This window comes from Gadus macrocephalus, chromosome 15 (genome assembly GCF_031168955.1).
Source record: "Gadus macrocephalus chromosome 15, ASM3116895v1".
In the NCBI taxonomy this organism is placed as follows: domain Eukaryota; kingdom Metazoa; phylum Chordata; class Actinopteri; order Gadiformes; family Gadidae; genus Gadus; species Gadus macrocephalus.
This window is the reverse complement of record NC_082396.1, coordinates 12,337,511-12,353,192: the sequence shown is the minus strand read 5'-3', so window position 1 is coordinate 12,353,192 and position 15,682 is coordinate 12,337,511. Positions and strand designations below refer to the sequence as shown.

Genomic DNA, 15,682 nt, shown 5'->3' with positions numbered 1-15,682 from the left:
AGAGCAGTTAAAATGACAAGTGTGGAGACACCGGCAAAGAGCTGCTATTTGCTGTCACGGTGACGCAGCGATCGCATGTACCCGCTACCTCTTATTTAAGTGGCTAGTCATCCGTTTCCCCATTAACCTTCCTGACTTAAAATTATGCATACTGTTGTGCATCAAAGGTGACGTATTATAACACCAGGTGTGACTGTGATTAGCCGTTACGAGCCCTTTTGAAAATCAGCCTCTTCTTATATCACGGTGGGCAGGTCCACCTATATGTGTGCTGAATAGATCAGTCTACCAGCCGACCCATCGAAGTGTATCAAACGTTGCTCGTCTATCCGTCATACATCTAGGTGGACACGCCCACTCGTGATATCAGAAGAGGCCTATTTTCAAAACGGTATCTAGAGGCTAAACACAATCAAACCTGGTGGTATAAGATGTCACCTTTAAATTCTCCATACTTTCTCTTTTTAAACAAACTTCCTGCTCCTGCTTTTTCACACCACAAACTAAAAACCCTGCGGGGCATTCAGGGCACCTGTTGATGTCCTCCAGGGCCTGGGCCACCCTCTGCAGCTCCGCCCGGACGCGTTTCCTGAGGTTGCGCTGCAGCAGGGGCAGGCAGACGCTCCACTGGGTGGCACACACCGCCTGCACCGCTCTGGGGTCTGCCTCGCCCGCCGCCGCCGCCACGCGCCTCAGCAACCGATCCAGCTTCCCTATCTCCTTCAGCCGCGCCTGTCAGGACAAAGACCGGGGGGAACCAGATAAGCTATCCCACAGAAAAAGCGTGACAGGAAGCTGAACGTAGATTGGGGTGGGGTGTGGTTAGAGACAGGGACTGTGTAACATAATGGGGGTCATGGATGAGATGCTGGTGGTGTGTGATGAAGCACCTCGATGCCGGCTTTGGAATAGACGCTCATCTTCTCTTGCTTCCTCAGAACGTTGAGTTCACACTGGAAGCACTCCAGCATGACATGTTGGCTGGCCGTCTAGCGTAGAGAAGCACAGACATGATCTCTGCCATGGGTCATGGTACGTGCATCAAGGTAACACACGGGCATTGATGATTCATTACCAAAAGAGTTTAGAATGATTTTCAGGTAAGTCATGGATGCTTTTTATCTTAAGTATAGCTGTGAAATTCTATAGGAGCTCATCACTGGGGGCATATCATAGACGAATCCCTTAATTCATCGACGAATCCCTTAATTAATTCGGCTAATGCATTATCTTCAACAAATATGCGCCCGGCAGTTTCCCAGCATGTGCCCCACTGAGCACAAGCTCTTCAGATCAGATGCATGTAATTCCTTATCGCGCGGGGCCGTGCCAATCGGCGTGCGGAGACGCGCGGTGCAGGTGAGCATATTTTATTCCTGGACATCTCACTGTTTCTTTGGCTGATCTCAGCTCCTTTAAGCAGCTGGCGACCACCTCCTGTTGCTTCCACTGCAGGCCAAGCACAGCCAGCTCCAGCAGCAACACAACTCTGCAGAGCACAGATTCAAACTGTCTGAGATTCCGGCAGAGTATTTATAGTATTCACCGTCACGATACAATAGGATAATGCTTTATTGTCCGACATGTCTGACATGTTTCTTACATCCAAGCATTATCACTTAAAATATTAATTAAAACATAAAAACACAGATGCATACTTTAAATCATTACAAACACAGAAGACTTTATTATTTCACCTACATCTGACCCTGGATTACGCTTCAGTATAACCCTATTACATTATCTACCCCTGTATCTCCGGTTTGTTGGCAACAACGTTATTAAAATGCATGACGTGTAAACATGAATACAAATTAGGCCCACAGAAATTAGTCATGCACGGGTCATGCAACATAGTCTATGGGATCCTCAAGTCTCTCAGAGCCTGCAGTGCATACAGAAAGACTCATTTAAAAGTGTTTTTGTGCGACTCATATGTGTTTACTATGGATGAAATCGTTGACCTAGGGGCAATTATCAGAAATTATTCATGGTAATATTCTCTGGAATATAATTCTGATGCTGGCATTAGCGTGGAGTCCATCCTTATCACGTGACATCACATCCTGTGTCACAACACGGATCAGTCTGAACCTCATGCCGGCCGTATCCATTTCTTGTTCAAGGACTGCGTGGTTGTTGTTGTTGTAAAATGAAGGCCGCCGCTGGCCAAACAGCATTGATGCCCCCGAAGCAACGAGGGACAATGCTACCATAAGCAGGGTAAACACATCCACTAAACACTGTGCGGTTATTGCAGAAATACACTCTGTTGAACAAGAGCATGCACTAGCGGAGTTTCTCACGGAAAATAAGTTTCCGCCACAGCACACGTTTATGGAGTCACTTGTTTTGTTATGCTAATTGTCTGAAGCAGATTGTCTGTCAAGGTAATTACTCCCGCCCACATCCACCAGGATGGTCTCCATGATATTGGGTATGTGCTCTGGCACAGAATATGCATAACATCTTGGTGATCTCAATGGGGGTTTCATTTATTTAGAGGTTTTAGAAGCAACATAGAATGGTGCCTTTGCTTTTTATGGATCAGGGATTGCTGGGCAGCGGGGGGTGGGGGTGGCACCCACCTTTCAGCAGGGGGGATGGCTGCAGAGGTCTGGCTTGTGTTAGTTGGAGTCTCCCCCGGCATCACGGCATGGGGTCCTGCTGCGTGTTCAGCCAGCAGACTGAAAACTTCTTTGAGCTCCACAACATCCTCCTCGCTGAGAAGACACGACTCTCTCTCTCCTCCCTCCACCCTGCTGATGACAATGAAGAAGGAAAAGAGTGTGTGTGTGTGTGTGTGTGTGTGTGTGTGTGTGTGTGTGTGTGTGTGTGTGTGTGTGTGTGTGTGTGTGTGTGTGTGTGTGTGTGTGTGTGTGTGTGTGTGTGTGTGTGTGTGTGTGTGTGAGAAAATGAAAGCGAGTTAGAGAAGATCAGGAACCGTGCATAGATCCACTCTCCATTCCTCCCTTCCTCCACCCATCCATCCTAACAACCCTATTGCCCGCCCTTGCTCTGTGCGCACTCACACACAAAGCAAACATTGGACGGACCCGGGTTGGTACAATTTATAAAGATAAGGACAACACAGCTGGGGGCTCCGGGTGCAGTAGCAGAGCGCAGCAGCAGAGCTACTGCGCCATAATTAGCTGTGACACATCGTGTACATGATCGCATTGTGGGTCATCCGACCATCTACCGAGACTGCAAGCTAATGCCCCTGACCAGGTAACCCGCCCGGGACGGAATGACTTCCTGACCCCCAGCTTGTTGCTGGGCAAGGCGCCAGTAGGTCGTTGACCCAGTGATCTGGGTCAAGCTAGTGGATTTCAGAAGGGTGTCCCCCAAACTACAGTGGGGATACAATAATATAAGCTTTAGGATCAAGAGAAGCAGGGAGTGATAAAAGGAGCCTTACACACGAGCAGTATGGTAATGTGTATAGCTGTGTGTTGGTACTACTACTCTCTGTAATCGAGGACCTACCATGACTCAGGGTGGAGAGTCTGAGATTAAGCCGGATCAAACAGGTTCAGTATCAGCATGAAAATACCAATGCACTTGGTAAAATTAACTGTGATGGCATTGGAGAAAATGCTCTTGAAAAATATAAAATAATCGCTACCAATCATCAGCCATGACCCCGTTGCGTTTGGAATGAAAGCCAACTTTATTTGTCTAACGGTTCAAAACTGTATTTTAAAACACTCAAAAAGAGTTGAAGCACTTGCTGAAAGAGCAAACATTAACGAAAGCTGATCAAGCTCTTCTCCCCCCCCACCCGAAGACTGCTTTGGGAAACAAGATATTGATTGAAGTACGGCTTGTTTTGGAGTGCTGGGTGGAAGAGGTCTACGTAAGAGGTTCTCACAGTCCTTCAAACATTTTAAAGCATCTTTCATCTTTTTTTAAGCAATAGAAATGCATCTGAAATGAGTTTAAATAGATATTGTTTTGTTTTTTAAACGTTGCATTAAAAATAACTTACTTTTTAAGCTTGAGTATTTGATGAAGAACTGCCCCACTGGGAGCGTGTGTGGTCATATCTGGGCTACTGTCCCCCAGCAGCTGGTACCGAGCCTATGGAGAGCAGAAAAGCATTAGCACACTGCCAATGTCACTCACTACAGTCAAATGGTTCAAGGCTTTATGATACCATGAGGGTGAGGACTTCTGGATACAGATGAGGGGCGTGTGACGCGACAAATTCTGATGTAACGGTGGAATATCTGCAGGCATCCTCCCTCCTCCCAGCATCCACAAGGCACTCCACCAGATGTCTGTGGACAGAGACCCAGCGGCATGAGGTCATATGTAAATGTCAATGCTTGAGGAAGAATTACATTATGGGTGGTTGGAGGGAGAGGACAGGGTAGGGTGAAAGAGCATTGAGGCCACGGGGTTGGGATGGGTGCTGTGTTGGTTTTTGAGGCACTGTATTTCGTTGGTGTGGAGGGGGACAGTTTCAAATGCAGTCATCCCCTTAAATCTTTTGGCCTAAGCTGGAGACGGGGATGACAGCTGGATAGAGATAGAGTCGGTGTGTGTGTGTGTGTGTGTGTGTGTGTGTGTGTGTGTGTGTGTGTGTGTGTGTGTGTGTGTGTGTGTGTGTGTGTGTGTGTGTGTGTGTGTGTGTGTGTGTGTGTGTGTGTGAGCGCGTGTGCTGTGCATGTGCATGCGTGCGTGCGTGCGCTTGCATCATGAGCTCGGCCCTCCAGCTGTAGTCAGGCTCTGCCGCCTCTTCCAACGCCGAGACCAACAGCGCCAGCGAGGGCGCCAGGCGGCCCCGCAGACCCGGCCGCAGCAGCGGACGCATGGCCTGGAGGAAGCGCAGCGATGTGTTGAACACCAGGAAGTGGTATCTGGTCACAAAAACAATCAGTCAGAGGATTAATTAAAGACAATGAGGGGCCACCAGGGGGCCCCAACAGCGAGAGCCGAAAGAGGACGAAAAGAGACATGAATAATTCACACGGCATGTTTGTATATCTTCCGTCTCGTACTACATCTCAATTAAGGCCCTCTGTTGAGTGGGGAGGGAATTCACGCCAAAATATGGATCCACGGAAACCTATGACTTGCTAATGAGTGTGCATTTAATGAGAACATATTAATAGTGCATCACTATTAATATGTATGGGGGGGGGGGGGGGGGGGGGTATTACAGCACAGTGCTGCTTTTATTAACCAGAGACCGTGTATTTGTCTGAGCTTGGCGCCATTGGATGGGCTAAGTCTTTGGTGTTTACTGGGACCATTGATTTGTGCTCCTTGATGGAGCGCTTATGAGATCATAAGCGACACAGGGAGAGCCAAGTCTCCAGACGCGTCTTCTTAAGAGTGTAAGCCGCCGAAGAGAAAGAGACAACCCTTCCGATCCTTTGTTTATCATCTACATGCCATACCCTTTTCACCCCAATGAGACTCCTTTATGCAGTCTAACACTCAGGGGGCGTATTCAGTGTGGGGGGAACACAGGGGAATTCGAGGGGTGAGTGGGCCGATCCAATAGGAATTATGCCTCAACCAGTGTCGTTGCCATACACCACATTTTTAGAAGAAGATCATGAGTATTCTTGGGATGCAACCCAGCATAAGCTCCTAGTGAGTGCCATACAGCGCCTCCTCAGCCTTAATGTTTCACTTTCATATTTGGCTGGTTACAGGCTGGCATTGGTACTATTGTGCCTACTGCCAGACAATATTAATGAGGATATACATAATCTTAAAGGATTCCCGTTCCACGGCATTAAAAGAAAAGCAAACTGAAAGCGGATGGGATCGCGGGGGCAAACTTCAGACTGATTTCATACCTCGGATTGTTCTTTGATATCTCAATGGCCTTCTGAAAATACAGCAGCGCACTTTGAAAGTCGTCCTGAAAGTAAAGAAATGTTAAAGGAGACAGTTGGGATGATGATGAAGGCCAACATGTAAATCATCCAGGCTACTATTTCATGAGTGATCAAGTGTATTATGCCTACAGCTAATGATGGTGGACGAGGATGCCGTTACACATTCATTATTGGCAAATGTCAAATAGCTAGTGGTTTATGTGTCACAGCTTTATGAAGCTGGGTTAGTCTATCTATAACAGGTGTGAAATAGATATATCTCTGCAGACGTTTTTTGGTGTATTTGTTTGTTGTGAGTACCCACTCTTTCGCTCACGTGCACACACACACACACACACACACACACACACACACACACACACACACACACACACACACACACACACACACACACACACACACACACACACACACACACACACACACACACACACACACACACACACACACACACACACACTTGAAAGTTTTGTGAGATCTTGAGACCAATTTGCTGTCTTTACCACGTTCCCGCTGGTTGCTGGAGACCTCAGCTGGCCCTTGCAGAGGTAGGCTCGACAAAGGAACTGATTAGTCGCCGGGTTCCCTTCAAAGTACGACTTTAGACACGCCACACTTATCTCCACGCAACCCAACTGAAAAGCCATAGCACATGTGACAAAATCTATATTTCACCTCTCCACCTTCAATTCTTTGTAGTCCTAGCTTGCCATGAGGCAAAACACATTATACAAATGTTGTGTGTCTGTATCTTTTTTTGTGTACTTTGCCGTGGTTTCATCTCTCTATGCTTTTAGGCCCCGTTCACACGAAGCCGAAACGGGCGAAACCGTTACGGTTTCGATCTATCCGGTTTCGAAGTATCTCCGTAAAGACGAAGCCAAGCGAAACCGGGTAGATCTGTAGAAACGCTGTAGTCAGGGCTCTACACTAACTTTTTTTTTCAGGAGCACTCGTGCCCCTAAGTTAAAAAATTTAGGAGCACAGGGGAAAAAAATGGGGGCACAATAGGTTTTTGTTTAGAACATTTATTAGCGTGCAGAAATTGCACACACCAACAGCAACAACTTACTAAAGCAAAATTAAGTCAAATAAATAGACAAGATTACATTTATGCTACACAAAACAGCACCAATTTCGGCTTCCACCGTACCAGGGTTATTGGGCTGGGTGCGATTTATATAGAAATCGGGACAGCGAGAATGCCTAGTGGACTCGATGTGTTTCACCACAGCATCGCGTTTCAGATTAGGGTTCCCCGTTATAAACAGAGAGGAGCTTGCCATTGCCAATGGGGCTTCCTTACAAAATGTACAGAACATTTTCATGTTCTTAGCATCATAAACTAGCCACCCGAAATCCTTCAACCAGTCGGGGGTTGAATTTGGAGACTTTATAGACTACAGTAACAGCATTAACTTTCTCCACGCAGTCTATTCATAATATTGTAATGACCACGGAAGAGGCAGTGAATGAAGTATTGATTAGACAGCGATTTAGATACCTAATAAACCGTGGAACACACAAGACTGGTAACCATAGCAACGTAGGTAAACAAACCCCGCTAAACCCTCCCGTAGCGCCTCCCGCGCTACTCCCATCCGGAGGCGCACAGAGCTTTTGGCCGTGAAATTATGTATACAATTATATTATATTATATACTATTCTATATAGAGCTTGGGGAGTCGCAAACGGCAACAATCACTTTCTCCTCCATTCTGCGGTTCACCCCGGACTGCACTGCAGGGAACGGTTGGCCGGTTGAAAACTGATTGGCTGTTACGTTACGCACGTCACTCAGTGGCCACGCTGTTGAACGCTGATTGGCTGTCATCACGCGAATGTCGCGGCAAAGTTTAAATATTTCAACTCGAGCAAAAGTGGCGTGCTGCAAATCCACGTGAACGCGCTCGCCCGTGCCGGGCAAAAGTGTCGCGCTGCAAATGGAATCGTTGCTTTGTATGGAATCGTTTCGTCCCTTCGCGTTTGGTTTGAACGCACAGTATAGTGCACTCAGTGGCCACGCTGTTGAACGCTGATTGGCTGTCATCACGCGAATGTCGCGGCAAAGTTTAAATATTTCAACTCGAGCAAAAGTGGCGTGCTGCAAATCCACGTGAACGCGCTCGCCCGTGCCGGGCAAAAGTGTCGCGCTGCAAATGGAATCGTTGCTTTGTATGGAATCGTTTCGTCCCTTCGCGTTTGGTTTGAACGCACAGTATAGTGCGCTGTGGAGTAGTCACTCGCACGCGTGCTCCTGTTTTGTTTTTCTCGTTCGCACGCCGAAATATTCGCTCGCAAATGCGAGTGAAATGGGCGCACTGTAGAGCCCTGGCTGTAGTACACATTCCAGGCCCATAAGGGGCGCTGCTTCTGGTACAGAAATCCAGAAGAAATGAAATAAGAAGAAGAGGCGAGCATGCGCATAAAGAGGCTGCCCTTATGCGCATGCTCGCATGTGATTTCTGAGACTCCGCGGGCTTAAGAGCCATTGGCTAGGAGGTCGAGGGGTGGGGCGATGACGCCATGGTTTGCGGTTTCAGGCGTACACACGAATCCAAAACGAAACCGGGTAGATTTGAAACCACCTCCGAGGGTGGTTTCAGAAGTTTGCGGTTTCGGTCAGTGGATTCGCCGGCTTCGTGTGTACGGAAGGCCGAACCGTACAAGACCTTTGCGGTTTCGCCATGAAATCGGCTTCGTGTGAACGGGGCCTTAATCAACAAGGAAATAACTCTTTCAATGTGCCTCAAAACTATATCATGTCGAAGAAATTGTGTCAGTAAATGATAATAGTGATCATAATTATATCGCTAAAAGCTGATGTTAGCACGTTTTGAGAGTCGTAAAGAGAGAGGGGGCAGAAAAAAACTAAAGTCAATATGTTCCTCAATAGGGTTAGGGTTAGGGTTAAGTGTTGCATTCACACACCTGTGATGGAAAAGCAAGAGGGATTCTCCAAACCGAAAAGATGCCCTAATTGGCCCGAATTGTGGCAAGAGCAGTCTAAAATCTAAAATAGTCTCATACAGAGGCCGTTCGGTCAGTGTCCAACTAGATATGTGTTGCATAGATGAGCCTGGGTTAATTCAGTCCACTGGGTAGGCTGGTAGACTGATCTATCCAGCACAGATCTAGGTGGACACGCCCACTATTGATGTCAGGGGCAGATTTGCGAAACGGCTAAACTTGCACAAAACTTGCACAGCGACAGATAATGATTTGTCGTGCGACAAAACTTGGGCAACAACGCGAACGGTTTACAAATGTGTCTTTTGGTGTGAACGCGGCTAATCACACTCACACCTGATGGTATAATATGTCCCCTTTAAAATATCACACCAGACCACAGACACTCAAAAACCAGCATTCCTCAAATCCCTTCACTGGCAGCTTTTCACTACCTCATCTATGAATGATATAACTGTGTCGCTGGGATCAATTAATTAATTATCTAGTAGTCTAATTGTGGTTCTCCATGTGATTCAGTGAATGGGTTACTTGTTATATGGAGGCTCATTCAAGGGATAACAACCTCCCAAATCGAGGTTTTTATCTCTTGAAAGCCATCACTCTCTTTCTCTAATCATTGGTATACAGTTCACGTTTATGGTCTAACCATGAAGTTCAGTTCACCAAGTTGTTCGGCTGATTCACCGCCATGATAAAACCAAAGCTGATAATACGGTTTACACGGTTATCTCCGTGAGTCCGCCAGCTCACCTGAAGAGCCTCCTCTGCACACAGCACGAGCAGCTCCGCGGCGCAGCAGGGCCGGCGCGCGCCTCCTCCATCGGGGAGCGCGTCTGTGATCAGCTGGTATGCTAGCCGCACAGCCTCAACATCTACACATAACAGTGCCGTCTACGTCTGGTCATGCTTTCAGAAACAGCTTTTAAACCAGTATTAACGTGTTATAAAATACACTATAAAACGTTAAATTGACATGATATTGACATACCTTTTTGTTCCCTCGCCCTGTTCAGATATTTTCTAATATCCAGGTCCATGTCCTGTGCCGTGGACAGTTTGATAATAGTTCGTTCTTGCTTTAGGTGTTTCTACATGTATTTGAACGACTCTTATTCAGGTAGGGTTAGCTACTTTTCTTGACGCAGCGAAATATTGACTACCCGCACAATGTTGAATGATCTTTAAATATATCCTCAAACACGTTTAGACATCGGGCACATTCAGATAGCTATTAAATAGACCTCAAGTTTGTCATGGTTAGCGTTACTTAGCAACGGGAAGCAAACGACGGCAAGCAGAAAGGTTCAACTTTGGTACCAAATGTGTACGTCTGACACTTCCGTATTATATTTTGTGTGTTATGCAGAAATACAGCACAACGTATTGGTCATATTGGTTATCATCAGTCATAAGTGTACTTCAAACAAGGAGTCATTTACAGGCCACAACAAAACCAGATATTGGTGACACTGAAATGTTTCTGATCAACACATTCAAACCCTTTCCCCTTTAAAATAATATGAATAGAGCAAGCCTGGATTATAGACAAGCATACATGTTATTTCTGGCTATTATTAGTATGCATTTTTCAAATATAAATTCATATATGTACCTTTATTTTCTATTTTAATACTAAAATGCCTTTTTAACTTTCTATTTTACCCATTTCTTTGCATGTTTTCATTTACTTATCTATTATTTTATTTTATTGCATGACAATGTTTATATGTGAAGCACTTTGAGTCTGCTTTGTGTATGAAAAGTGCTATATAAATAAAGTTGCCTTGCCTTGCCTTGCCTATGTAGCCGCACAATCTTTTTCTTTAAAATTTGAAATATATTTTATAATGCTGTTCCTAATAACACACATCTAATATTCGTTCTAATCCAGATCCTTGCCCGCAGCATGGGGACACTTGTAGGAGAGCAAAGGTAACATTGCAACTGACACCACAACACATGAATCACCTCAACATCCTTCACAGAGTGTCAACAATGCTAATGACTCACACAGAAGAAGTGCTATACTGGGATAGGGTAGCATACTGTTGCATTAGCCTATATGGAAGACAAAATATGTTAAATTAATTTAGTATTGATCAATATTCACAAACGATTGGGAACTCTTGCAGCATAAGTTCTAACCAAATAATGATTGCAGAGGCCCTGCCTTCATCTGTTAAGTAGATAGTTCTGTGATTTTTTGCTTTCATATCGTTTCATAGCGGTGGTTAACTGCCGGCTCCACAGAGCACATGGTCCGAACAGAAAAGGGGCGCGTACCTATGTTCCCCGGGTCCTATGTTCCCCAGGTCCTATGGTCCTCGCTTTGTATGTGACCGGGGAACATACAACCTTAACCCTTAACCCTTAACCCTAACCGTAACCATAACCCTAACCCTGACCCTAACCCTTTGCACCCGGGGAACATGGACCTGGGAAACAAAGGGATGACCCCCAGAAAAGCACCAGTCTTTCCAACTCTTGGATTGAATTCAAAGTGAAAAGCTTTCAAGCACTCAGCCAAATTACTGGAGCCATTCGGGTTTAACATTCAGACATTCATAAGGTTTGCAGCGCAGGTTTACACTCACCTCTTGTTAAGCTTACTACAAATTCAGGTCAAGGCCCCAATGTGAAGGTCTAGTCCTAACACTAGCTTGCACACATGCTAGGGGTTTAAATCTGCGCCTAGTTAGTGTGCTTACTGCAGAGGGTCTATTTGGCAATTATTGCCTCCAGGAGAAATGTTTGCACTGTGGAATGCTAATTAGGGGTTACGTTTAATTTGTGTAAAGTGGATGTATTCTTGTATTTAGAGATTAGAGCACAAATAAAGTGGGAGATGTGTGCATATGCTAACAAGATTAACGTGTCTCATCCACAAAACACTGTGATAGACTACTGTGTGGGTTAGTTTGTGTGTGTGTGTGTGTGTGTGTGTGTGTGTGTGTGTGTGTGTGTGTGTGTGTGTGTGTGTGTGTGTGTGTGTGTGTGTGTGTGTGTGTGTGTGTGTGTGTGTGTGTGTGTGTTTGTGTGTGTGCGTGTGTGCGCTTGTGTGCGTGTGTGTGTGTGTGTGTGTGTGTGTGTGTGTGTGTGTGCATACAGTATGTATATGTCCTTGATCACTGGGCCACTTCTCTCTTTGTTTTATTTATTTTTTACATTGTATTTAAATACTTCTATATAAATACTGGTACAGGGCCACTTAATAATGTGTACTGTTTGTCCTGTTTGTTCTGTTGTTTCCTTAATTTTAGCTCTTTTTTTTTGTCTGTCAAAGCCACAAGTTACAAATGTATGTTTTTGTTGTATTATGATTATTATGATGATAATGGATCTCTTTGTCTTCTGATGGATGATGCACTGTTTTGAGAAAACGGCCAGCAGTTTCTGTTTCACTCAGGGGCCCTGTCTTCATGGGATCACTGAGGCTGTATTAATGTTGCTAATTGAAGCTATCTCACCACAGCAAGATAAACCATTAGCATTTTGAATGAGTGAAAAAAGATCATATAATAATATTAATAATAATTGATCCGTTTTTATAGCGCTTTTCTAAATACTCAAAACTGTTTACAAATAAGAAAGGAATACATACAAAAAGTACAGACACTCAAACAAAAGGGAAAAAATAAACAACACCACAACAATACAAGGCAACACATTAAGAGAGCGGGAGAGGGTGGACGATGGCGGAGGATGATTTGTCAAATGTTGTAGGTGGTCCTGAAGAGATAGGTTTTAATTGGACTTTTGAATGAACAGTGTATCAGAGTTTCGGATGGCCAGAGGGAGGGAGTTCCAAAGGGTAGGGGCGGTGATGGCGAAGGCTGTTCCCCAGGGTGCGGTACTTGGTCTTGGTGATGGGGGTGAGAACGTTGGCGTCAGCGGAGTGTAGGCGACGAGTGGGGGAGTGGCGATGGAGGAGATCTGTTATGTACAAGGGTGCAAAGCTGTTTAGCGCTTTGTAGGTGGTGAGGAGGATCTTGAAATTAATGCGTTGTTTTATTGAAAGCCAATGAAGTTGAAGGAGGATGGGAGGAATGTGTTCTCTTGAGGGGGAGTTAGTAAGCAGTCAGGCAGCAGAGTTTAGTACATATTGCAATTTTTTAAGAATAGTGGAGGGGAGGCCATACAGAATGCTATAGTCGAGTCTGCAAGTGATGAAGGCGTGGATTAGTGTTTCAGCAGCTGAGGATGAAAGAGTGGGTCGAAGGCGTACAATGTTGCGGAGTTGGAAGAATTATGTTTTTATGACGGTGTTTAAGCGTGGCTTGAAGGAGAGGGTGGACATAAATAAACAATAAATAAACAAATAATAATAATGACAATAAACAAACTAATGGAGACAGGGGCTTGTGTGTGTGTGTCTGTCTGTCTGTCTGGAAGGAGGGATCTGGAGTTGGGCCAAAAAGCATATTCCTTCCTGCTGTTGTGTGTATGTTTGTGCAAGTGTCAGTCAAAGAGAGTGGGTCTTAAGTATTAGATATTTGTATACATCTAAAAACAAACACAATATGACAAGCTTTCTCAAAGAAATTTTTATTGGATGTTGTTGTCATCGAATATAAATAGTACAGTCAAATACAAAAGTGTAATACACAGTATGACAGGCAGTGGAAACATACAGTTGATGCTTCCATTTTGAGATGCTCTTTTCTTGGCCTGTTGTCCTGTGAAAAACGCCCTGAGATGATGGGGATCCCATGGCCATGGGTGATTGGTCCATAGAGCTATGCTGTCTTCGAGTCTTTGAGTTTTATTTTGATTTTTTTTAAGCTCGAAATTGCAGCACAGACTTCGGACCAAAAGTGGTCTTGTGCTCTTTTGTATTCTTTTGTATTTCTTTGAGTTTTATTATGCTTCTATGTATATATGTACAGGTGACCCGCACCGGGGGTGGCCGGATGGAGGGGATCGGCTTATTGGCACAGAAAGACCAATCTGGAAATGCAAACGAAACAAGGTTGAAAGAAATCAGGTTTCTGTTGACGCTGAAGCCTCATATCTTCTCATATTAAGCAATAAACAGTAACTCACCCCAAAGACACCTTCTGCAATCTGGTCATCCTTTTCTTAGGCCCATCTGCTGGCCCCTCTCCTGCATCGCTGAGGCCCCGTTCAGCAGCCCACTGCTCGTAGCGCTGCTCCTCCTTCAGCCTCTGAGCCTCCTTCTGCTCCCGGCGTTTATCAGCTTCTGCAGAACAACATGGACACGTAAGAAGATTTAAAAGAATGCAAGAGCATGTGCCACACACCACAACATCCTAAGTGGCGTCATGAAATGTTTTGGATTGCACAATTAGCCAAGGTTATTCAAAAGGACTCACTGCTGGAGATGAGGTGTTCCTCCGTGTCCTCCTTCAGGTAGGTCCCGGCGTTCCTCTTTTGTTTTGGCTCCTTCTCCCTCACCACACAGAGCCAAATGAAGAATCTCCACCCGAGGCTCTTCCTTTTGGGCTCCTTTACAGGTTCCTCCCCTTCTTCGTCGGGTATGACCGAGATTTCAGTGTTGTTAGGGGGAGCCACAGGTTCTGTATAGCCCATAACGACAAAAGGTTTCTCCTCGATCGCTACTACACCTGGCAGGGCGGTGGCTGGTGGTTGATCCTGGTTGAGGATCAAGACCACGGCGTCAATGGGACGTTGACAGACGACAACGTGGTGGTTGCCATTGTCAGTTGGCATCTCCAGCTCTAACGCGTCCTCCTCAGCCTCCAAGACCCCCGGTGTCCTCACCATCTAGGACACAACACACAGCGTATGTTAAAACAGGATACCACACTGTTGATTAGGGATGCACCTGCATCAACCCACATGTGCATACCGTTGGGTCTCTGTGTATATGTGTGTGAGTGTGTGTGAGTTCAGGTGCATGATTGAGATATTATGTGTGACATTAAGTTAATACAATGAGCACAAGGGACTGAGAAGCGGTGACTTATATAGAGGAGCGGGGCCTCGTGATGTCATAGAGGTTCCACTGGCCAGAGAAGTAACATGGTGTAGCCACGGTTACCGGATTGTTTTGTGTACATTCTTTTGAAAACTGCAAAGATATGCTGAAGTCTAAATCAGTCATTTGGATGTTTTATCCGTGGATAACGTTTAAGAAAATTTACATGAACATATTTATATATATTTTTTAGCTGATAGTACTGATAGTAAATGTGGTCAATCGTGTGTGTGTGTGTGTGTGCGCACGCCTTTGAAAAAAGTGCATCTGCACACTTAAAGTTTGTGTGTGCGGATCGTACCGGTGTCCTCTCCCTCCTCAGCTCGCCCTCCTGGTGGAGTCTCTCCTGGTGGAGACGCTCCGGTTGGAGACCCTCCTGGTGCAGACCCTCTGGTTGGAGACCCTCTGGTTGGAGCCCCTCCTGGTAGAGACCCTCTGGTTGGAGTCCCTCCTGGTAGAGACCCTCTGGTTGCAGACCCTCTGGTTGGAGACCTTCTGGTTGGAGCCCCTCCTGGTAGAGACCCTCTGGTTGCAGACCCTCTGGTTGGAGTCCCTCTGGTTGGAGTCCCTCCTGGTAGAGACCCTCTGGTTGGAGACCCTCACCGCTGTCCGTGACCAGGTGTCTTTTGATCAGAGGGCCGCTTAGGTAAACCGTGATCACCATATGTTTGAGGCTCTCTGATGTCCCGTCCGGTCTCGGAGGTAGCCTGGCCTCTGCTTGGAGGTCCTCCTGGTGGAGACTCTCCTGTTGGGGTCCCTCCTGATGGGGTCCCTCCTGTTGGGGTCCCTCCTGTTGGGGTCCCTCCTGTTGGACACCCCTCTGTTGGAGACCCTCCGCCTGGAGTCCCTCTGGTTGTGGTCCCAGCGGTTGGAGACCCCCCTGGTAGAGTCC

The 15,682-nt window shown here is 46.0% G+C and overlaps 1 protein-coding gene across 1 annotated transcript in view; it reads right to left on the bottom strand.

The window, feature by feature from the left end:
• The window catches only part of LOC132473660 (cilia- and flagella-associated protein 46), a 72,728-nt gene extending 62,625 nt beyond the window's left edge, over nt 1–10,103 (bottom strand). The window contains exons 1-11 of the mRNA XM_060073871.1: nt 9,820–10,103; nt 9,582–9,703; nt 6,362–6,493; nt 5,817–5,881; nt 4,701–4,865; nt 4,160–4,283; nt 3,992–4,083; nt 2,589–2,762; nt 1,390–1,489; nt 891–989; nt 533–732 (exon numbers count right to left, since the gene is read on the bottom strand). Coding sequence (XP_059929854.1) covers nt 533–732; nt 891–989; nt 1,390–1,489; nt 2,589–2,762; nt 3,992–4,083; nt 4,160–4,283; nt 4,701–4,865; nt 5,817–5,881; nt 6,362–6,493; nt 9,582–9,703; nt 9,820–9,868 — 1,322 coding nt within the window. The 5' untranslated portion in view covers nt 9,869–10,103. The remainder of the gene's footprint in view (nt 1–532; nt 733–890; nt 990–1,389; nt 1,490–2,588; nt 2,763–3,991; nt 4,084–4,159; nt 4,284–4,700; nt 4,866–5,816; nt 5,882–6,361; nt 6,494–9,581; nt 9,704–9,819) is intronic.
• Between the last annotated feature and the right edge of the window lie 5,579 nt (nt 10,104–15,682).